The following is a 23831-nucleotide window of genomic DNA, read 5'->3' on the forward strand; positions in this document are numbered from 1 at the left end:
GTCATTCTTTCTCTATTAACAATCTTATGTTGCAGTGATTGTTCAAAGCAATAATATATTGTGTAGTGAATGTGTTCATTATGGCTTCAAATGCAAGGAATGAGAGACTGATATTGCAATTGTTTAAACACGGTGCAATTAAATGCGGAGACCACACATTGAAGAGTGGGATGCAGTCACCAGTATACTGTGATTTGAGGGTGATTATTAATTTCCATCTGTGTTATAACAGATATATGCCAGTATTGGAGTCTTGTTTGATATGATTATATACTTGTTTGATATGATATGATTGTTGAATATGATTACCTTTGATTTTCAAAGTTTGCCTGCAAGAATTAGTCAAAAAATTGCAAAATTTCATAAACTAAATGCAATAAAACTTCTCATTGAAGTAGTTCCCGATCATATAATGCCTAAAGTCACCAATACACCCTACGGCTGCATATTCTTGCAGCAATATTGCAACTTCGTTGTATAGCCCCAATGAAACTACTGTATTAAGTATTTTAAATTCCCCATCCTTACATCTGTGACAAAATTTTGCCTGACTTTTTCAATGAGAATAACAGCTTTTGTTCATTAGTATTTTTAGGAATCTACTTCATACTTTTCAAATGTCATGTGCAATTGAAGCAGTGCTGATGAATAATTTAATTTGTTTACCAACACATCTTTAAATTTTTTTTAGGTAATCATTTCATTTCCATCACTTCTTAGTGAGGTTTCGGAATTATTATGGGAATTATCATCCAACTTAGAGTATTCTACAATTTGTGGTGTTCCATACACAGCACTACCCATTGCTACCTGTGTGTCTGTCAAACACGATATTCCAATGTTGATCAGAAGAAAAGAAGCAAAAAATTATGGAACCAAAAAAATGGTAGAAGGTTGCTTCGACAAAGGTATCTCTTGAAATTATGAAGTTTAAATTTCAAACTTTTTTTATTTACTAGTTCAATAACTATGGTAGCCTACCTTTTTTATTAGGCCTATGAGAAGAAAGTTATCTGTTTTTGTTCTATCTGTGTGAGCGTTATATTTGTTATATGAAATTATAAAAATCGTCTTGTTTGCAGTAAAGTTTTGTCAAATAGATTGCTCATAGTAGGTACAACTGAAAGTTGTTTTGAAAAGTTTACTCAGACTTTGCAGTGAAACTACTATGTTTTACACACCATTAGTTGCTTATATTTGTTAAATCTCTTAATTTACTTTAGGCACAAAATCTCTGGTAATGGAAGATGTGGTGTCAACAGGCTCCAGTGTGCAAGAAACTGCAAACCTCTTGATTGAGCATGGGCTTGTTGTGACTGATGCAGTTGTTTTGCTGAATCGCCAGCAAGGAGGTATGCTTCTGCCTGACACTGAACTTACTTGACCTGCTTTTTTGAAATTTCTGCATCGGCGATGTTGTTAGACTTAGAGATAAAATATTGTGGAAGTAAATCTCATTAGTGAATACTGTGGTGCATGGAAAGTTTTGGCCAAAGTCCATTGCATAGCCGAATGGGGAAATGCTTAACAATGTTAAAAAAGTGTTCGTTTAACACCTATGGAGCCATTTAATTGTCATATATCATGTCATAGTATTAGCAAGAGGGTTGTCAAAATGTGATGTTGTATTGTAGTCTTATAGAGCAGTGGTCTCCAACCTTTTTTAAAAAGCGACCACAATTTAAGCGAAAAAGAAATCAGCATTTACATGCGACCCCCATTTTGTTTTCGGATACGGAGAAAAGTATTTCAAGTAATGCTGAAATTACATAGCCTAATACGAGTACGTATGCACAATTAAAGGGAAATGTGGCTACACAAAAGTATTCCAAATGATTGTTTTTAAGAAGTTTCAATTAACACACGAACATGATTTCACGAACACAAAATTGTCCATTTGTTTCAACATTTAATTTGCACTGTTGATGTGATGGTTGCAATTTGGTCAAGAACGTCATTGGACATATCTTCAATCCTACGTTTTACTAATGTAGTTGATAGTGAAATTGAATTCAAGCGATTGCAATTTACGTTAAAAAAACTCAGATGGTTTATCCATGCAGGCAGCCTGGATGATTTTTTTTTCTAAATGACGTTCAAGTTTATTTTTCTTCATGGATTCTTCTGCTAGAACTTTATGACAGATTGCACACTTTGGTTTGTCATTAGAATCAGTAAAACCAAGTTTTAAAATAGTTTCGTCATACACTAGCTACAAATTATTATTACCAGCTGCAAAGCAAACCGTAAACAGGCGATGAAATGTCTGCACACTACACCTGCATAAATAACTATTCGCTCGTTCTGGGGTCACCATGAATAATAAAAAGTTAATCTGAACTAGCATCGTGAATGCTTTTGCTCTGCCTCTGTCCTACTTGTCGCAACTATTATGTTTTTGATTAGGTGTAATTGTGACACGATGTTGCAAGCTGTACTCCAAAGCACAGGCAAAGGTTGTGAACTAGAACAAAAAAGTATCGGTCTTTTTTTTTTCGGTAATGAAATGAATATGGTGAGTTTTGGCGACCCCACAGGTTGGAGACCACTGTTATAGAGGTATGCCATGTTTGGTGTTCAACTGTTCATTTTTCTGCCACCGGACAAGAGCCTGGTTGAGAAGAAAATATGCTGAAGTGAAATGTCGTGTAAAGCTACCAACCATAGTTCCCTGCAAATTGTTTGTAGTCCAGTAGATCTTTGTATTTTCTCCTTTTCTTTCACTGCTCGTATACTATGTGTGTTTATAGGAGAAACAAACCTTGCAAAAGCAGGAATCAAGTTAAAATCTGTTCTGACCTTAACTGAAGTTGTTGAGTGTTTATGCAAGCATGATAAAATTGAAAAGGATTTTATTGACAAGGTAATTGTGATGAGAATGAAAAGTGTTGGTGTCTCATTAACTGTTTAACATTAATGGTGTGAGTAAAAACAGAAAAAATGACAATCAGGGCTGTGGAGTCGGGCGAATGACTCCTTGGCTTATAACTGGCCGACTCCTGGCATGCCGAAATCCCTCCGGATCCACAGCCCTGATTGCATCACCAAATGTATAGATTTGCATGTGATCAATGTTGTCATGTTAAATACAAGTGCCCATTTTTGGTTTTTCTTCGGGGTCTGCAATGGATATTGAATGTGTGCGGTATGTACAGTTACGTACTCCTGTTTTGCTTCAGGTGAACAAGTTTTTGAACGGTTTTCACTCTGATTCCTCCGCACCGATGTACAAGCCAGTGGAACCAGCGGCTAAGGCGTATGGCAAGCTTGATGACAGGAAACGCTCCTATGCGCATCGCGCCAGGGATGCCAAGCATAATGTGACCAAGAAGCTGTTTGAGATCATGGAAAGCAAGCAGACAAACCTCTGCTTGTCGGCTGATGTGGAAAGTTCGATGGACTTAATTAAACTTGTTAAATTATTAGGTAATCTCTTAAGTTTTCAATTCCAAATTGGAAATCTATCCATACGATTTAACGTCTCTTTCCCCGTGTGGCGAGGCTTGGACGCCAACGAATGTCTATTTTGTCTGACGGCAATTCTCCATGCCACCCGATGCCGAGGGTCGACAAGGTTCTGGAATCGCAGATCTTCCCAAATGTTGTCCGGCTGACGTTTCTTTTGGACGTCCTCGAGGGTTGTTCCGCAACCTGCTGTGCATAATTCCAACATTTTCGCTCTGTAGTCATTGAGTCATTTTACGATTTGCAGCACTTCGTTGCTCCCAAATAATACTCGGCAAAACCTTCTGGTCGTTTAGATTTTGTTGTGCCGACCTATTTCGCTGAATACTGTTAACCACAATAACGAATCATGACGTCATGTTTTGTGGCGGTATCGATTTCGCAGAAGTTACGATTTTGGATTGTTAATTAACGTGTGATATCTCACTTCACAATTCCATCAAAATCCAGCGAGAAACTCCATGATATGATCTTTGTAATTTTCCAGGACCATTATATTGCATCGTGAAGACGCATGTGGACATTTTGGACGACTATTCACCAGCTGTTGTCAAACAATTGATGGAATTGTCTGAACGTCACAAATTCTTATTGTTTGAAGACAGAAAGTATGCGGATATCGGCAACACAGTCAAGCTTCAGTACGCAGGTGGCAATTTATTACAACACTTTTGTTTTATCGAACAAGCCAGATACACCATTTCATCGTATGTCCTTCTTGTTCGAAACGAGCACTTCATTGTAGCAGTCACGTGTTTTTTTCATTTTCTGAAGGCTTCTGGATCAGAAAGGCACATTTCCTTTATCATCGTGCCTTTAATTCCATTGGTCTGTTGTAGGCTAAGGAACAAAGTGCGTCCATCTTAACATAAGTTTATTTTTGTGCGGAAATGATACTGCATATCGCAATCAGAAGGTTGGTGATATCAAACGAATCTTGCAAAAGCCAAGAACGTTGAAAGAACCGTTAAGAATTTTGTAATCAAGACTCTTCTTTTTTTGCTTATTATGACGAAACGTCCCAAATATTTCAACCATCATCGCTGCCCAAGTGCCCAAAGTACGATGGTGCTACTTATATCACACACTTAACTTCACTATATTGTGTCTAGGCGGAATGTTTAAGACAGCAGAGTGGGCCGACTTGACCAACGCCCATTCAGTGTCCGGTCCTGGTGTTGTGGACGGACTTAAAGCTGCTGCCCAGGGCCATGGCGACCGAGGGTGCTTGCTCATTGCGGAGATGAGCTCAAAGGTATGTACTCTTTCATTGGCGCCTAGACTACGAGAAGGCTGAACTCAATTCTGACGTTATGTTTGTGGATTAGGCGCAAGCTTGGACCCAAAAATGCCGATTCTACACATTTTGTTCCAATAATTTGAAAAGCATTTATCTTCTGAAAACTGTAATATGCTTTTCTTTTGAAAATATTTTTTCTTTATGATATTTAGTTCTAAGCCTTATGCAAAGACTATCATACCATTTCCCCGTCATATTTTGTTTTAGTGACATTCACTTTCTTGCTGAAGCAGAAAGGGGTGTGTTCCAGTTGCCCCACCCCTGGATCGGCAACCAAGGTTGACACTTCAAAGCTTCATACATGACTAAACTGCGTTCACTTAACGCAGTCCCGTAGTCATCGTTTGACCTTATGAAGCCTAAGGTCAACCCTTTCATCCACCCAGATAGGCGATGTTGCCCGAACTACTTGAGAGCAACCAATCCTGGGTTTCATCATCCAGGACGCGAGTTGAGCATTGTTCTTTGATTTCAAGCTGACATGTTCGGTCTCAGCAAATCTATTTTCGTGCAGGGGAACTTAGCAAGTGGTCAGTATACGGAGTCTACGGTGAAAATAGCGAACGAAAACGAAGATTTTGTGATCGGCTTCATATGCACATCAAAAGTTTCAAACAATCCAAACCACGTCTTTTTAACTCCAGGTATATCTTTATAATTATTTGCACAATTTTGACAAAAATGAGTTTATTTCAGAAATGAAAATAGAACGGTTTGTTTCAGCCTAATGCTGCTGGTTTGCTGTGGTAATAGCCCTTTTTTTACAAGCTTTCGGAACACAGTTCCCAAGCCATGTACAATAACGAATGGCTGGAGTATCGTTGTTTTTTGATGACTCTTTCTTCTCGGCTTGAGACTGACAAGGTTTAGTGGAGAATCCGAAATATTAACCTTTGCACCCAGTTTCTATTTTTGTATGTTCAGCATTTCTTACATAAACTCAGGTGTAAAGCTTCATCCTGGAAAAGATTCTCTCGGTCAACAATACCTAACTCCTGACGAAGTGATCGGGAAGCGGAATTGTGACGTCATCATTGTCGGGAGAGGGATCGTGAACAGCACGAATCGTCTCGAAACCGCGACGGCGTTCCGCAACGCCGGATGGGCCGCCTACCAAAAGCGGTTGACCTTATAAACCTGATCGACACATCGAGATTTCACAACTGTTCCAAGCTCTTATTTGCCGCCACTGCCAGTATATTAAAATCTTGAACGTAACTCGGTCGTCAGACCATGCGACAACTCAGCAAGTACATTTTAGCTACTCTCCAAGTTAGCAAATGAGATTTTCATCTAGCATCGGACTTAGCTTGGCCATCGCTTGCTGACTTGTAACATGCCGAGTATCGGCTTGCTCAGTTTCATCATTTACCAACTTCAACCAGTTGGTTCGGACCCCCCAGATGGACGTTAAGGGACGTCACTCATAGAAAATGTGTTCACTTTATTATTTATGTTTAATTGTTTATGACTTGTGTGATGTATGATGCTTATGCTCGCTGTTCACAAATTAAATAGATACAGTCTGGCTGAAACCGTATGTACTTGTCAAGAACATATTGTCACTTTGAGTTACGCCAATATCGCTTACAGCAAATTTGCTTGTGATACCTGTGACTAAGCTGAGCATCTTATTCATTCTTTCACATTTAATTTAGTATCTTCATATGACAACTTTGTTTTTGTATAACTTTAGGTGTATGGTGTGTTAGTACTGTAATGTCGTGTGAGCATGGTCCGTTTATATACCTTCAGACAGCAGTGCGGGACTACAGGTTCATCTACATGACTATTGACTATGTCGTATGTATGTTACTTATACGACAATATTATGCGACATTGCAATTATGTTTAATGTGTGTTAGGTATGGCCAATGTTGAGTGATTTCGTTTAGGTAAAAATAACCTTGTGGAAGATGGATATTGTAATATTCATCTTGGAGGCTGCTATATTCACGAAATTATGGCCAAGTTATCTGTCTCCGTATTGTGACATAGATTGTCGCGCAATCATGACGTCATCATTGCGATGCACTGTCACGCTTGAGCGACAATCTCTCGTCATTCTTTCTCTATTAACAATCTTATGTTGCAGTGATTGTTCAAAGCAATAATATATTGTGTAATGAATGTGTTCATTATGGCTTCAAATGCAAGGAATGAGGAACTGATATTGCAATTGTTTAAACTCGGTGCAATTAAATTTGGAGAATACACATTGAAGAGTGGAATGCAGTCACCAGTTTACTGTGATTTGAGGGTGATTCTTGTTTTCCATCTGTGTTATAACAGATATATGCCAGTATTGGAGTCTTGTTTGATATGATTATATACTTGTTTGATATGATATGATTGTTGAATATGATTACCTTTGATTTTCAAAGTTTGCCTGCAAGAATTAGTCAAAAAATTGCAAAATTTCATAAACTGAATGCAATAAAACTTCTCATTGAAGTAGTTCCCGATCATATAATGCCTAAAGCCACCAATACACCCTACGGCTGCATATTCTTGCAGCAATATTGCAACTTCGTTGTATAGCCCCAATGAAACTACTGTATTAAGTATTTTAAATTTCCCATCCTTACATCTGTGACAAAATTTTGCCTGACTTTTTCAATGAGAATTGTTATTAATGTTAGTTGTGCCGGCCTATTTCGCTGGATACTGTTAACCACAATAACGAATCATGACGTCATGTTTTGTGGCGGTATCGATTTCGCAGAAGTTACGATTTTGGATTGTTAATTAACGTGTGATATCTCACTTCACAATTCCATCAAAATCCAGCGAGAAACTCCATGATATGATCTTTGTAATTTTCCAGGACCATTAGTTTGCATCGTGAAGACGCATGTGGACATTTTGGACGACTATTCACCAGCTGTTGTCAAACAATTGGTGGAATTGTCTGAACGTCACAAATTCTTATTGTTTGAAGACAGAAAGTATGCGGATATCGGCAACACAGTCAAGCTTCAGTACGCAGGTGGCAATTTATTACAACACTTTTGTTTTATCGAACAAGCCAGATACACCATTTCATCGTATGTCCTTCATGTTCGAAACGAGCACTTCATTGTAGCAGTCACGTGTTTTTTTCATTTTCTGAAGGCTTCTGGATCAGAAAGGCACATTTCCTTTATCATCGTGCCTTTAATTCCATTGGTCTGTTGTAGGCTAAGGAACAAAGTGCGTCCATCTTAACATAAGTTTATTTTTGTGCGGAAATGATACTGTATATCGCAATCAGAAGGTTGGTGATATCAAACGAATCTTGCAAAAGCCAAGAACGTTGAAAGAACCGTTAAGAATTTTGTAATCAAGACTCTTCTTTTTTTGCTTATTATGACGAAACGTCCCAAATATTTCAACCATCATCGCTGCCCAAGTGCCCAAAGTACGATGGTGCTACTTATATCACACACTTAACTTCACTATATTGCGTCTAGGCGGAATGTTTAAGACAGCAGAGTGGGCCGACTTGACCAACGCCCATTCAGTGTCCGGTCCTGGTGTTGTGGACGGACTTAAAGCTGCTGCCCAGGGCCATGGCGACCGAGGGTGCTTGCTCATTGCGGAGATGAGCTCAAAGGTATGTGCTCTTTCATTGGCGCCTAGACTACGAGAAGGCTGCTGACGTTATGTTTGTGGATTAGGCGCAAGCTTGGACCCAAAAATGCCGATTCTACACATTTTGTTCCAATAATTTGAAAAGCATTTATCTTCTGAAAACAGTAATATGCTTTTCTTTTGAAAATATTTTTTCTTTATGATATTTAGTTCTAAGCCTTATGCAAAGACTATCATACCATTTCTCCATCATATTTTGTTTTAGTGACATTCACTTTCTTGCTGAAACAGAAAGGGGTGTGTTCCAGTTGCCCCACCCCTGGATCGGCAACCAAGGTTGACACTTCAAAGCTTCATACATGACTAAACTGCGTTCACTTAACGCAGTCCCGTAGTCATCGTTTGACCTTATGAAGCCTAAGGTCAACCCTTTCATCCACCCAGATAGGCGGTGTTGCCCAAACTACTTGAGAGCAACCAATCCTGGGTTTCATCATCCAGGACGCTAGTTGAGCATTGTTCTTTGATTTCAAGCTGACATGTTCGGTCTCAGCAAATCTATTTTCGTGCAGGGGAACTTAGCAAGTGGTCAGTATACGGAGTCTACGGTGAAAATAGCAAACGAAAACGAAGATTTTGTGATCGGCTTCATATGCACATCAAAAGTTTCAAACAATCCAAACCACGTCTTTTTAACTCCAGGTATATCTTTATAATTATTTGCACAATTTTGACAAAAATGAGTTTATTGCAAAAATGAAAATAGAACGGTTTGTTTCAGCCTAATGCTGCTGGTCCGCTGTGGTAGTAGCCTTTTTTTACAAGCTTTCGGAACACAGTTCCCAAGCCATGTACAATAACGAACGGCTGGAGTATCTTTGTTTTTTGATGACTCTTTCTTCTCGGCTTGAGACTGACAAGGTTTAGCGGAGAATCCAAAATATTAACCTTTGCCCCCAGTTTCTATTTTTGTATGTTCAGCATTTCTTACATAAACTCAGGTGTAAAGCTTCATCCTGGAAAAGATTCTCTCGGTCAACAATACCTAACTCCTGACGAAGTGATCGGGAAGCGGAATTGTGACGTCATCATCGTCGGGAGAGGGATCGTGAACAGCACAAATCGTCTAGAAACCGCGACGGCATTCCGCAACGCCGGATGGGCCGCCTACCAAAAGCGGTTAACCTTATAAACCTGATCGACACATCGAGATTTCACAACTGTTCCAAGCTCTCTTTTGCCACCACTGCCAGTATATTAAAATCTTGAACGTAACTCGGTCGTCAGACCATGCGACAACTCAGCAAGTACATTTCAGCTACTCTCCAAGTTAGCAAATGAGATTTTCACCTAGCATCGGACTTAGCTTGGCCATCGCTTGCTGACTTGTAACATGCCGAGTATCGGCTTGCTCAGTTTCATCATTTACCAACTTCAACCAGTTGGTTCGGACCCCCCAGATGGACGTTAAGGGACGTCACTCATAGAAAATGTGTTCACTTTATTATTTATGTTTAATTGTTTATGACTTGTGTGATGTATGATGCTTATGCTCGCTGTTCACAAATTAAATAGATACAGTCTGGCTGGAACCGTATGTATTTGTCAAGAACATATTGTCACTTTGAGTTACGCCAATATCGCTTACAGCAAATTTGCTTGTGATACCTGTGACTAAGCTGAGCATCTTATTCATTCTTTCACATTTAATTTAGTATCTTCATATGACAACTTTGTTTTTGTATAACTTTAGGTGTATGGTGTGTTAGTACTGTAATGTCGTGTGAGCATGGTCCGTTTTAAATGCCTTCAGACAGCAGTGCGGGACTACAGGTTCATCTACATGACTATGTCGTATGTATGTTATTTATACGACAATATTATGCGACATTGCAATTATGTTTAATGTGTGTTAGGTATGGCCAATGTTGAGTGATTTCGTTTAGGTAAAAATAATCTTGTGGAAGATGGATATTGTAATATTCATCTTGGAGGCTGCTATGTTCACGAAATTATGGCCAAGTTATCTGTCTCCGTATTGTGACATAGATTGTCGCGCAATCGTGACGTCATCATTGCGATGCACTGTCACGCTTGAGCGACAATCTCTCGTCATTCTTTCTCTATTAACAATCTTATGTTGCAGTGATTGTTCAAAGCAATAATATATTGTGTAGTGAATGTGTTCATTATGGCTTCAAATGCAAGGAATGAGAGACTGATATTGCAATTGTTTAAACACGGTGCAATTAAATGCGGAGACCACACATTGAAGAGTGGGATGCAGTCACCAGTATACTGTGATTTGAGGGTGATTATTAATTTCCATCTGTGTTATAACAGATATATGCCAGTATTGGAGTCTTGTTTGATATGATTATATACTTGTTTGATATGATATGATTGTTGAATATGATTACCTTTGATTTTCAAAGTTTGCCTGCAAGAATTAGTCAAAAAATTGCAAAATTTCATAAACTAAATGCAATAAAACTTCTCATTGAAGTAGTTCCCGATCATATAATGCCTAAAGTCACCAATACACCCTACGGCTGCATATTCTTGCAGCAATATTGCAACTTCGTTGTATAGCCCCAATGAAACTACTGTATTAAGTATTTTAAATTCCCCATCCTTACATCTGTGACAAAATTTTGCCTGACTTTTTCAATGAGAATAACAGCTTTTGTTCATTAGTATTTTTAGGAATCTACTTCATACTTTTCAAATGTCATGTGCAATTGAAGCAGTGCTGATGAATAATTTAATTTGTTTACCAACACATCTTTAAATTTTTTTTAGGTAATCATTTCATTTCCATCACTTCTTAGTGAGGTTTCGGAATTATTATGGGAATTATCATCCAACTTAGAGTATTCTACAATTTGTGGTGTTCCATACACAGCACTACCCATTGCTACCTGTGTGTCTGTCAAACACGATATTCCAATGTTGATCAGAAGAAAAGAAGCAAAAAATTATGGAACCAAAAAAATGGTAGAAGGTTGCTTCGACAAAGGTATCTCTTGAAATTATGAAGTTTAAATTTCAAACTTTTTTTATTTACTAGTTCAATAACTATGGTAGCCTACCTTTTTTATTAGGCCTATGAGAAGAAAGTTATCTGTTTTTGTTCTATCTGTGTGAGCGTTATATTTGTTATATGAAATTATAAAAATCGTCTTGTTTGCAGTAAAGTTTTGTCAAATAGATTGCTCATAGTAGGTACAACTGAAAGTTGTTTTGAAAAGTTTACTCAGACTTTGCAGTGAAACTACTATGTTTTACACACCATTAGTTGCTTATATTTGTTAAATCTCTTAATTTACTTTAGGCACAAAATCTCTGGTAATGGAAGATGTGGTGTCAACAGGCTCCAGTGTGCAAGAAACTGCAAACCTCTTGATTGAGCATGGGCTTGTGGTGACTGATGCAGTTGTTTTGCTGAATCGCCAGCAAGGAGGTATGCTTCTGCCTGACACTGAACTTACTTGACCTGCTTTTTTGAAATTTCTGCATCGGCGATGTTGTTAGACTTAGAGATAAAATATTGTGGAAGTAAATCTCATTAGTGAATACTGTGGTGCATGGAAAGTTTTGGCCAAAGTCCATTGCATAGCCGAATGGGGAAATGCTTAACAATGTTAAAAAAGTGTTCGTTCAACACCTATGGAGCCATTTAATTGTCATATATCATGTCATAGTATTAGCAAGAGGGTTGTCAAAATGTGATGTTGTATTGTAGTCTTATAGAGCAGTGGTCTCCAACCTTTTTTAAAAAGCGACCACAATTTAAGCGAAAAAGAAATCAGCATTTACATGCGACCCCCATTTTGTTTTCGGATACGGAGAAAAATATTTCAAGTAATGCTGAAATTACATAGCCTAATACGAGTACGTATGCACAATTAAAGGGAAATGTGGCTACACAAAAGTATTCCAAATGATTGTTTTTAAGAAGTTTCAATTAACACACGAACATGATTTCACGAACACAAAATTGTCCATTTGTTTCAACATTTAATTTGCACTGTTGATGTGATGGTTGCAATTTGGTCAAGAACGTCATTGGACATATCTTCAATCCTACGTTTTACTAATGTAGTTGATAGTGAAATTGAATTCAAGCGATTGCAATTTACGTTAAAAAAACTCAGATGGTTTATCCATGCAGGCAGCCTGGATGATTTTTTTTTCTAAATGACGTTTAAGTTTATTTTTCTTCATGGATTCTTCTGCTAGAACTTTATGACAGATTGCACACTTTGGTTTGTCATTAGAATCAGTAAAACCAAGTTTTAAAATAGTTTCGTCATACACTAGCTACAAATTATTATTACCAGCTGCAAAGCAAACCGTAAACAGGCGATGAAATGTCTGCACACTACACCTGCATAAATAACTATTCGCTCGTTCTGGGGTCACCATGAATAATAAAAAGTTAATCTGAACTAGCATCGTGAATGCTTTTGCTCTGCCTCTGTCCTACTTGTCGCAACTATTATGTTTTTGATTAGGTGTAATTGTGACACGATGTTGCAAGCTGTACTCCAAAGCACAGGCAAAGGTTGTGAACTAGAACAAAAAAGTATCGGTCTTTTCTTTCGGTAATAAAATGAATATGGTGAGTTTTGGCGACCCCAGGAAAAGTTAAGGCGACCCCACAGGTTGGAGACCACTGTTATAGAGGTATGCCATGTTTGGTGTTCAACTGTTCATTTTCCTGCCACCGGACAAGAGCCTGGATGAGAAGAAAATATGATGAAGTGAAATGTCGTGTAAAGCTACCAACCATAGTTCCCTGCAAATTGTTTGTAGTCCAGTAGATCTTTGTATTTTCTCCTTTTCTTTCACTGCTCGTATACTATGTGTGTTTATAGGAGAAACAAACCTTGCAAAAGCAGGAATCAAGTTAAAATCTGTTCTGACCTTAACTGAAGTTGTTGAGTGTTTATGCAAGCATGATAAAATTGAAAGGGATTTTATTGACAAGGTAATTGTGATGAGAATGAAAAGTGTTGGTGTCTCATTAACTGTTTAACATTAATGGTGTGAGTAAAAACAGAAAAAATGACAATCAGGGCTGTGGAGTCGGGCGAATGACTCCTTGGCTTATAACTGGCCGACTCCTGGCATGCCGAAATCCCTCTGCATCCACAGCCCTGATTGCATCACCAAGTGTAGGCTATAGATTTGCATGTGATCAATGTTGTCATGTTAAATACAAGTGCCCATTTTTGGTTTTTCTTCGGGGTCTGCAATGGATATTGAATGTGTGCGGTATGTACAGTTACGTACTTCTGTTTTGCTTCAGGTGAACAAGTTTTTGAACGGTTTTCACTCTGATTCCTCCGCACCGATGTACAAGCCAGTGGAACCAGCGGCTAAGGCGTATGGCAAGCTTGATGACAGGAAACGCTCCTATGCGCATCGCGCCAGGGATGCCAAGCATAATGTGACCAAGAAGCTGTTTGAGATCATGGAAAGCAAGCAGACAAACCTCTGCTTGTCGGCTGATGTGGAAAGTTCGATGGACTTAATTAAACTTGTTAAATTATTAGGTAATCTCTTAAGTTTTCAATTCCAAATTGGAAATCTATCCATACGATTTAACGTCTCTTTCCCCGTGTGGCGAGGCTTGGACGCCAACGAATGTCTATTTTGTCTGACGGCAATTCTCCATGCCACCCGATGCCGAGGGTCGACAAGGTTCTGGAATCGCAGATCTTCCCAAATGTTGTCCGGCTGACGTTTCTTTTGGACGTCCTCGAGGGTTGTTCCGCAACCTGCTGTGCATAATTCCAACATTTTCGCTCTGTAGTCATTGAGTCATTTTACGATTTGCAGCACTTCGTTGCTCCCAAATAATACTCGGCAAAACCTTCTGGTCGTTTAGATTTTGTTGTGCCGACCTATTTCGCTGAATACTGTTAACCACAATAACGAATCATGACGTCATGTTTTGTGGCGGTATCGATTTCGCAGAAGTTACGATTTTGGATTGTTAATTAACGTGTGATATCTCACTTCACAATTCCATCAAAATCCAGCGAGAAACTCCATGATATGATCTTTGTAATTTTCCAGGACCATTAGTTTGCATCGTGAAGACGCATGTGGACATTTTGGACGACTATTCACCAGCTGTTGTCAAACAATTGGTGGAATTGTCTGAACGTCACAAATTCTTATTGTTTGAAGACAGAAAGTATGCGGATATCGGCAACACAGTCAAGCTTCAGTACGCAGGTGGCAATTTATTACAACACTTTTGTTTTATCGAACAAGCCAGATACACCATTTCATCGTATGTCCTTCGTGTTCGAAACGAGCACTTCATTGTAGCAGTCACGTGTTTTTTTCATTTTCTGAAGGCTTCTGGATCAGAAAGGCACATTTCCTTTATCATCGTGCCTTTAATTCCATTGGTCTGTTGTAGGCTAAGGAACAAAGTGCGTCCATCTTAACATAAGTTTATTTTTGTGCGGAAATGATACTGTATATCGCAATCAGAAGGTTGGTGATATCAAACGAATCTTGCAAAAGCCAAGAACGTTGAAAGAACCGTTAAGAATTTTGTAATCAAGACTCTTCTTTTTTTGCTTATTATGACGAAACGTCCCAAATATTTCAACCATCATCGCTGCCCAAGTGCCCAAAGTACGATGGTGCTACTTATATCACACACTTAACTTCACTATATTGCGTCTAGGCGGAATGTTTAAGACAGCAGAGTGGGCCGACTTGACCAACGCCCATTCAGTGTCCGGTCCTGGTGTTGTGGACGGACTTAAAACTGCTGCCCAGGGCCATGGCGACCGAGGGTGCTTGCTCATTGCGGAGATGAGCTCAAAGGTATGTGCTCTTTCATTGGCGCCTAGACTACGAGAAGGCTGCTGACGTTATGTTTGTAGATTAGGCGCAAGCTTGGACCCAAAAATGCCGATTCTACACATTTTGTTCCAATAATTTGAAAAGCATTTATCTTCTGAAAACAGTAATATGCTTTTCTTTTGAAAATATTTTTTCTTTATGATATTTAGTTCTAAGCCTTATGCAAAGACTATCATACCATTTCTCCATCATATTTTGTTTTAGTGACATTCACTTTCTTGCTGAAACAGAAAGGGGTGTGTTCCAGTTGCCCCACCCCTGGATCGGCAACCAAGGTTGACACTTCAAAGCTTCATACATGACTAAACTGCGTTCACTTAACGCAGTCCCGTAGTCATCGTTTGACCTTATGAAGCCTAAGGTCAACCCTTTCATCCACCCAGATAGGCGGTGTTGCCCAAACTACTTGAGAGCAACCAATCCTGGGTTTCATCATCCAGGACGCTAGTTGAGCATTGTTCTTTGATTTCAAGCTGACATGTTCGGTCTCAGCAAATCTATTTTCGTGCAGGGGAACTTAGCAAGTGGTCAGTATACGGAGTCTACGGTGAAAATAGCAAACGAAAACGAAGATTTTGTGATCGGCTTCATATGCACATCAAAAGTTTCAAACAATCCAAACCACGTCTTTTTAACTCCAGGTATATCTTTATAATTATTTGCACAATTTTGACAAAAATGAGTTTATTGCAAAAATGAAAATAGAACGGTTTGTTTCAGCCTAATGCTGCTGGTCCGCTGTGGTAATAGCCCTTTTTTTACAAGCTTTCGGAACACAGTTCCCAAGCCATGTACAATAACGAATGGCTGGAGTATCTTTGTTTTTTGATGACTCTTTCTTCTCGGCTTGAGACTGACAAGGTTTAGCGGAGAATCCAAAATATTAACCTTTGCCCCCAGTTTCTATTTTTGTATGTTCAGCATTTCTTACATAAACTCAGGTGTAAAGCTTCATCCTGGAAAAGATTCTCTCGGTCAACAATACCTAACTCCTGACGAAGTGATCGGGAAGCGGAATTGTGACGTCATCATCGTCGGGAGAGGGATCGTGAACAGCACAAATCGTCTCGAAACCGCGACGGCATTCCGCAACGCCGGATGGGCCGCCTACCAAAAGCGGTTAACCTTATAAACCTGATCGACACATCGAGATTTCACAACTGTTCCAAGCTCTCTTTTGCCACCACTGCCAGTATATTAAAATCTTGAACGTAACTCGGTCGTCAGACCATGCGACAACTCAGCAAGTACATTTCAGCTACTCTCCAAGTTAGCAAATGAGATTTTCACCTAGCATCGGACTTAGCTTGGCCATCGCTTGCTGACTTGTAACATGCCGAGTATCGGCTTGCTCAGTTTCATCATTTACCAACTTCAACCAGTTGGTTCGGACCCCCCAGATGGACGTTAAGGGACGTCACTCATAGAAAATGTGTTCACTTTATTATTTATGTTTAATTGTTTATGACTTGTGTGATGTATGATGCTTATGCTCGCTGTTCACAAATTAAATAGATACAGTCTGGCTGGAACCGTATGTATTTGTCAAGAACATATTGTCACTTTGAGTTACGCCAATATCGCTTACAGCAAATTTGCTTGTGATACCTGTGACTAAGCTGAGCATCTTATTCATTCTTTCACATTTAATTTAGTATCTTCATATGACAACTTTGTTTTTGTATAACTTTAGGTGTATGGTGTGTTAGTACTGTAATGTCGTGTGAGCATGGTCCGTTTTAAATGCCTTCAGACAGCAGTGCGGGACTACAGGTTCATCTACATGACTATGTCGTATGTATGTTATTTATACGACAATATTATGCGACATTGCAATTATGTTTAATGTGTGTTAGGTATGGCCAATGTTGAGTGATTTCGTTTAGGTAAAAATAATCTTGTGGAAGATGGATATTGTAATATTCATCTTGGAGGCTGCTATGTTCACGAAATTATGGCCAAGTTATCTGTCTCCGTATTGTGACATAGATTGTCGCGCAATCGTGACGTCATCATTGCGATGCACTGTCACGCTTGAGCGACAATCTCTCGTCATTCTTTCTCTATTAACAATCTTATGTTGCAGTGATTGTTCAAAGCAATAATATATTGTGTAGTGAATGTGTTCATTATGGCTTCAAATGCAAGGAATGAGAGACTGATATTGCAATTGTTTAAACACGGTGCAATTAAATGCGGAGACCACACATTGAAGAGTGGGATGCAGTCACCAGTATACTGTGATTTGAGGGTGATTATTAATTTCCATCTGTGTTATAACAGATATATGCCAGTATTGGAGTCTTGTTTGATATGATTATATACTTGTTTGATATGATATGATTGTTGAATATGATTACCTTTGATTTTCAAAGTTTGCCTGCAAGAATTAGTCAAAAAATTGCAAAATTTCATAAACTAAATGCAATAAAACTTCTCATTGAAGTAGTTCCCGATCATATAATGCCTAAAGTCACCAATACACCCTACGGCTGCATATTCTTGCAGCAATATTGCAACTTCGTTGTATAGCCCCAATGAAACTACTGTATTAAGTATTTTAAATTCCCCATCCTTACATCTGTGACAAAATTTTGCCTGACTTTTTCAATGAGAATAACAGCTTTTGTTCATTAGTATTTTTAGGAATCTACTTCATACTTTTCAAATGTCATGTGCAATTGAAGCAGTGCTGATGAATAATTTAATTTGTTTACCAACACATCTTTAAATTTTTTTTAGGTAATCATTTCATTTCCATCACTTCTTAGTGAGGTTTCGGAATTATTATGGGAATTATCATCCAACTTAGAGTATTCTACAATTTGTGGTGTTCCATACACAGCACTACCCATTGCTACCTGTGTGTCTGTCAAACACGATATTCCAATGTTGATCAGAAGAAAAGAAGCAAAAAATTATGGAACCAAAAAAATGGTAGAAGGTTGCTTCGACAAAGGTATCTCTTGAAATTATGAAGTTTAAATTTCAAACTTTTTTTATTTACTAGTTCAATAACTATGGTAGCCTACCTTTTTTATTAGGCCTATGAGAAGAAAGTTATCTGTTTTTGTTCTATCTGTGTGAGCGTTATATTTGTTATATGAAATTATAAAAATCGTCTTGTTTGCAGTAAAGTTTTGTCAAATAGATTGCTCATAGTAGGTACAACTGAAAGTTGTTTTGAAAAGTTTACTCAGACTTTGCAGTGAAACTACTATGTTTTACACACCATTAGTTGCTTATATTTGTTAAATCTCTTAATTTACTTTAGGCACAAAATCTCTGGTAATGGAAGATGTGGTGTCAACAGGCTCCAGTGTGCAAGAAACTGCAAACCTCTTGATTGAGCATGGGCTTGTGGTGACTGATGCAGTTGTTTTGCTGAATCGCCAGCAAGGAGGTATGCTTCTGCCTGACACTGAACTTACTTGACCTGCTTTTTTGAAATTTCTGCATCGGCGATGTTGTTAGACTTAGAGATAAAATATTGTGGAAGTAAATCTCATTAGTGAATACTGTGGTGCATGGAAAGTTTTGGCCAAAGTCCATTGCATAGCCGAATGGGGAAATGCTTAACAATGTTAAAAAAGTGTTCGTTCAACACCTATGGAGCCATTTAATTGTCATATATCATGTCATAGTATTAGCAAGAGGGTTGTCAAAATGTGATGTTGTATTGTAGTCTTATAGAGCAGTGGTCTCCAACCTTTTTTAAAAAGCGACCACAATTTAAGCGAAAAAGAAATCAGCATTTACATGCGACCCCCATTTTGTTTTCGGATACGGAGAAAAATATTTCAAGTAATGCTGAAATTACATAGCCTAATACGAGTACGTATGCACAATTAAAGGGAAATGTGGCTACACAAAAGTATTCCAAATGATTGTTTTTAAGAAGTTTCAATTAACACACGAACATGATTTCACGAACACAAAATTGTCCATTTGTTTCAACATTTAATTTGCACTGTTGATGTGATGGTTGCAATTTGGTCAAGAACGTCATTGGACATATCTTCAATCCTACGTTTTACTAATGTAGTTGATAGTGAAATTGAATTCAAGCGATTGCAATTTACGTTAAAAAAACTCAGATGGTTTATCCATGCAGGCAGCCTGGATGATTTTTTTTTCTAAATGACGTTTAAGTTTATTTTTCTTCATGGATTCTTCTGCTAGAACTTTATGACAGATTGCACACTTTGGTTTGTCATTAGAATCAGTAAAACCAAGTTTTAAAATAGTTTCGTCATACACTAGCTACAAATTATTATTACCAGCTGCAAAGCAAACCGTAAACAGGCGATGAAATGTCTGCACACTACACCTGCATAAATAACTATTCGCTCGTTCTGGGGTCACCATGAATAATAAAAAGTTAATCTGAACTAGCATCGTGAATGCTTTTGCTCTGCCTCTGTCCTACTTGTCGCAACTATTATGTTTTTGATTAGGTGTAATTGTGACACGATGTTGCAAGCTGTACTCCAAAGCACAGGCAAAGGTTGTGAACTAGAACAAAAAAGTATCGGTCTTTTCTTTCGGTAATAAAATGAATATGGTGAGTTTTGGCGACCCCAGGAAAAGTTAAGGCGACCCCACAGGTTGGAGACCACTGTTATAGAGGTATGCCATGTTTGGTGTTCAACTGTTCATTTTCCTGCCACCGGACAAGAGCCTGGATGAGAAGAAAATATGATGAAGTGAAATGTCGTGTAAAGCTACCAACCATAGTTCCCTGCAAATTGTTTGTAGTCCAGTAGATCTTTGTATTTTCTCCTTTTCTTTCACTGCTCGTATACTATGTGTGTTTATAGGAGAAACAAACCTTGCAAAAGCAGGAATCAAGTTAAAATCTGTTCTGACCTTAACTGAAGTTGTTGAGTGTTTATGCAAGCATGATAAAATTGAAAGGGATTTTATTGACAAGGTAATTGTGATGAGAATGAAAAGTGTTGGTGTCTCATTAACTGTTTAACATTAATGGTGTGAGTAAAAACAGAAAAAATGACAATCAGGGCTGTGGAGTCGGGCGAATGACTCCTTGGCTTATAACTGGCCGACTCCTGGCATGCCGAAATCCCTCTGCATCCACAGCCCTGATTGCATCACCAAGTGTAGGCTATAGATTTGCATGTGATCAATGTTGTCATGTTAAATACAAGTGCCCATTTTTGGTTTTTCTTCGGGGTCTGCAATGGATATTGAATGTGTGCGGTATGTACAGTTACGTACTTCTGTTTTGCTTCAGGTGAACAAGTTTTTGAACGGTTTTCACTCTGATTCCTCCGCACCGATGTACAAGCCAGTGGAACCAGCGGCTAAGGCGTATGGCAAGCTTGATGACAGGAAACGCTCCTATGCGCATCGCGCCAGGGATGCCAAGCATAATGTGACCAAGAAGCTGTTTGAGATCATGGAAAGCAAGCAGACAAACCTCTGCTTGTCGGCTGATGTGGAAAGTTCGATGGACTTAATTAAACTTGTTAAATTATTAGGTAATCTCTTAAGTTTTCAATTCCAAATTGGAAATCTATCCATACGATTTAACGTCTCTTTCCCCGTGTGGCGAGGCTTGGACGCCAACGAATGTCTATTTTGTCTGACGGCAATTCTCCATGCCACCCGATGCCGAGGGTCGACAAGGTTCTGGAATCGCAGATCTTCCCAAATGTTGTCCGGCTGACGTTTCTTTTGGACGTCCTCGAGGGTTGTTCCGCAACCTGCTGTGCATAATTCCAACATTTTCGCTCTGTAGTCATTGAGTCATTTTACGATTTGCAGCACTTCGTTGCTCCCAAATAATACTCGGCAAAACCTTCTGGTCGTTTAGATTTTGTTGTGCCGACCTATTTCGCTGAATACTGTTAACCACAATAACGAATCATGACGTCATGTTTTGTGGCGGTATCGATTTCGCAGAAGTTACGATTTTGGATTGTTAATTAACGTGTGATATCTCACTTCACAATTCCATCAAAATCCAGCGAGAAACTCCATGATATGATCTTTGTAATTTTCCAGGACCATTAGTTTGCATCGTGAAGACGCATGTGGACATTTTGGACGACTATTCACCAGCTGTTGTCAAACAATTGGTGGAATTGTCTGAACGTCACAAATTCTTATTGTTTGAAGACAGAAAGTATGCGGATATCGGCAACACAGTCAAGCTTCAGTACGCAGGTGGCAATTTATTACAACACTTTTGTTTTATCGAACAAGCCAGATACACCATTTCATCGTATGTCCTTCGTGTTCGAAACGAGCACTTCATTGTAGCAGTCACGTGTTTTTTTCATTTTCTGAAGGCTTCTGGATCAGAAAGGCACATTTCCTTTATCATCGTGCCTTTAATTCCATTGGTCTGTTGTAGGCTAAGGAACAAAGTGCGTCCATCTTAACATAAGTTTATTTTTGTGCGGAAATGATACTGTATATCGCAATCAGAAGGTTGGTGATATCAAACGAATCTTGCAAAAGCCAAGAACGTTGAAAGAACCGTTAAGAATTTTGTAATCAAGACTCTTCTTTTTTTGCTTATTATGACGAAACGTCCCAAATATTTCAACCATCATCGCTGCCCAAGTGCCCAAAGTACGATGGTGCTACTTATATCACACACTTAACTTCACTATATTGCGTCTAGGCGGAATGTTTAAGACAGCAGAGTGGGCCGACTTGACCAACGCCCATTCAGTGTCCGGTCCTGGTGTTGTGGACGGACTTAAAACTGCTGCCCAGGGCCATGGCGACCGAGGGTGCTTGCTCATTGCGGAGATGAGCTCAAAGGTATGTGCTCTTTCATTGGCGCCTAGACTACGAGAAGGCTGCTGACGTTATGTTTGTAGATTAGGCGCAAGCTTGGACCCAAAAATGCCGATTCTACACATTTTGTTCCAATAATTTGAAAAGCATTTATCTTCTGAAAACAGTAATATGCTTTTCTTTTGAAAATATTTTTTCTTTATGATATTTAGTTCTAAGCCTTATGCAAAGACTATCATACCATTTCTCCATCATATTTTGTTTTAGTGACATTCACTTTCTTGCTGAAACAGAAAGGGGTGTGTTCCAGTTGCCCCACCCCTGGATCGGCAACCAAGGTTGACACTTCAAAGCTTCATACATGACTAAACTGCGTTCACTTAACGCAGTCCCGTAGTCATCGTTTGACCTTATGAAGCCTAAGGTCAACCCTTTCATCCACCCAGATAGGCGGTGTTGCCCAAACTACTTGAGAGCAACCAATCCTGGGTTTCATCATCCAGGACGCTAGTTGAGCATTGTTCTTTGATTTCAAGCTGACATGTTCGGTCTCAGCAAATCTATTTTCGTGCAGGGGAACTTAGCAAGTGGTCAGTATACGGAGTCTACGGTGAAAATAGCAAACGAAAACGAAGATTTTGTGATCGGCTTCATATGCACATCAAAAGTTTCAAACAATCCAAACCACGTCTTTTTAACTCCAGGTATATCTTTATAATTATTTGCACAATTTTGACAAAAATGAGTTTATTGCAAAAATGAAAATAGAACGGTTTGTTTCAGCCTAATGCTGCTGGTCCGCTGTGGTAATAGCCCTTTTTTTACAAGCTTTCGGAACACAGTTCCCAAGCCATGTACAATAACGAATGGCTGGAGTATCTTTGTTTTTTGATGACTCTTTCTTCTCGGCTTGAGACTGACAAGGTTTAGCGGAGAATCCAAAATATTAACCTTTGCCCCCAGTTTCTATTTTTGTATGTTCAGCATTTCTTACATAAACTCAGGTGTAAAGCTTCATCCTGGAAAAGATTCTCTCGGTCAACAATACCTAACTCCTGACGAAGTGATCGGGAAGCGGAATTGTGACGTCATCATCGTCGGGAGAGGGATCGTGAACAGCACAAATCGTCTCGAAACCGCGACGGCATTCCGCAACGCCGGATGGGCCGCCTACCAAAAGCGGTTAACCTTATAAACCTGATCGACACATCGAGATTTCACAACTGTTCCAAGCTCTCTTTTGCCACCACTGCCAGTATATTAAAATCTTGAACGTAACTCGGTCGTCAGACCATGCGACAACTCAGCAAGTACATTTCAGCTACTCTCCAAGTTAGCAAATGAGATTTTCACCTAGCATCGGACTTAGCTTGGCCATCGCTTGCTGACTTGTAACATGCCGAGTATCGGCTTGCTCAGTTTCATCATTTACCAACTTCAACCAGTTGGTTCGGACCCCCCAGATGGACGTTAGGGGACGTCACTCATAGAAAATGTGTTCACTTTATTATTTATGTTTAATTGTTTATGACTTGTGTGATGTATGATGCTTATGCTCGCTGTTCACAAATTAAATAGATACAGTCTGGCTGGAACCGTATGTATTTGTCAAGAACATATTGTCACTTTGAGTTACGCCAATATCGCTTACAGCAAATTTGCTTGTGATACCTGTGACTAAGCTGAGCATCTTATTCATTCTTTCACATTTAATTTAGTATCTTCATATGACAACTTTGTTTTTGTATAACTTTAGGTGTATGGTGTGTTAGTACTGTAATGTCGTGTGAGCATGGTCCGTTTTAAATGCCTTCAGACAGCAGTGCGG

General features: G+C 39.0%; 4 protein-coding genes across 4 annotated transcripts; all 4 read left to right on the forward strand.

Moving 5' to 3' along the window:
• The first annotated feature begins 80 nt into the window (after positions 1-80).
• LOC145778382 (uridine 5'-monophosphate synthase-like) lies at positions 81-5900 on the forward strand. The gene is made up of 9 exons (XM_082589858.1): positions 81-200; positions 692-908; positions 1224-1352; positions 2751-2887; positions 3180-3426; positions 3953-4114; positions 4578-4720; positions 5280-5409; positions 5710-5900. Exons 1-9 carry the CDS (start codon positions 81-83, stop codon positions 5898-5900), a joined length of 1476 nt encoding a protein of 491 aa, XP_082445984.1.
• Positions 5901-7126: 1226 nt separating this feature from the next.
• Positions 7127-9530, forward strand: LOC145778385 (uridine 5'-monophosphate synthase-like). The gene is made up of 5 exons (XM_082589862.1): positions 7127-7148; positions 7593-7754; positions 8218-8360; positions 8911-9040; positions 9340-9530. Exons 1-5 carry the CDS (start codon positions 7127-7129, stop codon positions 9528-9530), a joined length of 648 nt encoding a protein of 215 aa, XP_082445988.1.
• Positions 9531-10529: 999 nt separating this feature from the next.
• LOC145778763 (uridine 5'-monophosphate synthase-like) lies at positions 10530-17202 on the forward strand. Its single transcript, XM_082590339.1, has 9 exons — positions 10530-10649; positions 11141-11357; positions 11673-11801; positions 13219-13331; positions 13629-13899; positions 14426-14587; positions 15051-15193; positions 15744-15873; positions 16174-17202. The coding sequence occupies exons 1-9, from the start codon at positions 10530-10532 to the stop codon at positions 16362-16364; spliced, it is 1476 nt and encodes a 491-aa protein (XP_082446465.1). The 3' UTR covers positions 16365-17202.
• A 161-nt stretch (positions 17203-17363) lies between these two features.
• On the forward strand, positions 17364-23339 carry LOC145778805 (uridine 5'-monophosphate synthase-like). Its single transcript, XM_082590387.1, has 9 exons — positions 17364-17483; positions 17975-18191; positions 18507-18635; positions 20053-20165; positions 20463-20733; positions 21260-21421; positions 21885-22027; positions 22578-22707; positions 23008-23339. Exons 1-9 carry the CDS (start codon positions 17364-17366, stop codon positions 23196-23198), a joined length of 1476 nt encoding a protein of 491 aa, XP_082446513.1. The 3' UTR covers positions 23199-23339.
• The last annotated feature ends 492 nt before the right edge of the window (positions 23340-23831 follow it).

This window comes from Aplidium turbinatum, chromosome 10, assembly GCF_918807975.1.
Source record: "Aplidium turbinatum chromosome 10, kaAplTurb1.1, whole genome shotgun sequence".
In the NCBI taxonomy this organism is placed as follows: Eukaryota; Metazoa; Chordata; class Ascidiacea; order Aplousobranchia; family Polyclinidae; genus Aplidium; species Aplidium turbinatum.

What these genes read in the sequence shown, in the direction of transcription:
- LOC145778763 (XM_082590339.1), top strand. Translation starts at nt 10,530, where the DNA reads ATGGCTTCAAATGCAAGGAATGAGAGACTGATATTGCAATTGTTTAAA. An exon ending in CAGTATACTGTGATTTGAGG is followed by an intron (nt 10,650 to 11,140) that starts GTGATTATTAAT and finishes AATTTTTTTTAG; the next exon opens with GTAATCATTTCATTTCCATC. An exon ending in AGAAGGTTGCTTCGACAAAG is followed by an intron (nt 11,358 to 11,672) that starts GTATCTCTTGAA and finishes AATTTACTTTAG; the next exon opens with GCACAAAATCTCTGGTAATG.
- LOC145778385 (XM_082589862.1), top strand. Translation starts at nt 7,127, where the DNA reads ATGATTACCTTTGATTTTCAAA. An exon ending in GATTACCTTTGATTTTCAAA is followed by an intron (nt 7,149 to 7,592) that starts GTTTGCCTGCAA and finishes GTAATTTTCCAG; the next exon opens with GACCATTAGTTTGCATCGTG. An exon ending in AGTCAAGCTTCAGTACGCAG is followed by an intron (nt 7,755 to 8,217) that starts GTGGCAATTTAT and finishes TATTGCGTCTAG; the next exon opens with GCGGAATGTTTAAGACAGCA.
- LOC145778805 (XM_082590387.1), top strand. Translation starts at nt 17,364, where the DNA reads ATGGCTTCAAATGCAAGGAATGAGAGACTGATATTGCAATTGTTTAAA. An exon ending in AGAAGGTTGCTTCGACAAAG is followed by an intron (nt 18,192 to 18,506) that starts GTATCTCTTGAA and finishes AATTTACTTTAG; the next exon opens with GCACAAAATCTCTGGTAATG. An exon ending in TTGCGGAGATGAGCTCAAAG is followed by an intron (nt 22,028 to 22,577) that starts GTATGTGCTCTT and finishes ATTTTCGTGCAG; the next exon opens with GGGAACTTAGCAAGTGGTCA.
- LOC145778382 (XM_082589858.1), top strand. Translation starts at nt 81, where the DNA reads ATGGCTTCAAATGCAAGGAATGAGAGACTGATATTGCAATTGTTTAAA. An exon ending in CAGTATACTGTGATTTGAGG is followed by an intron (nt 201 to 691) that starts GTGATTATTAAT and finishes AATTTTTTTTAG; the next exon opens with GTAATCATTTCATTTCCATC. An exon ending in TTGCGGAGATGAGCTCAAAG is followed by an intron (nt 4,721 to 5,279) that starts GTATGTACTCTT and finishes ATTTTCGTGCAG; the next exon opens with GGGAACTTAGCAAGTGGTCA.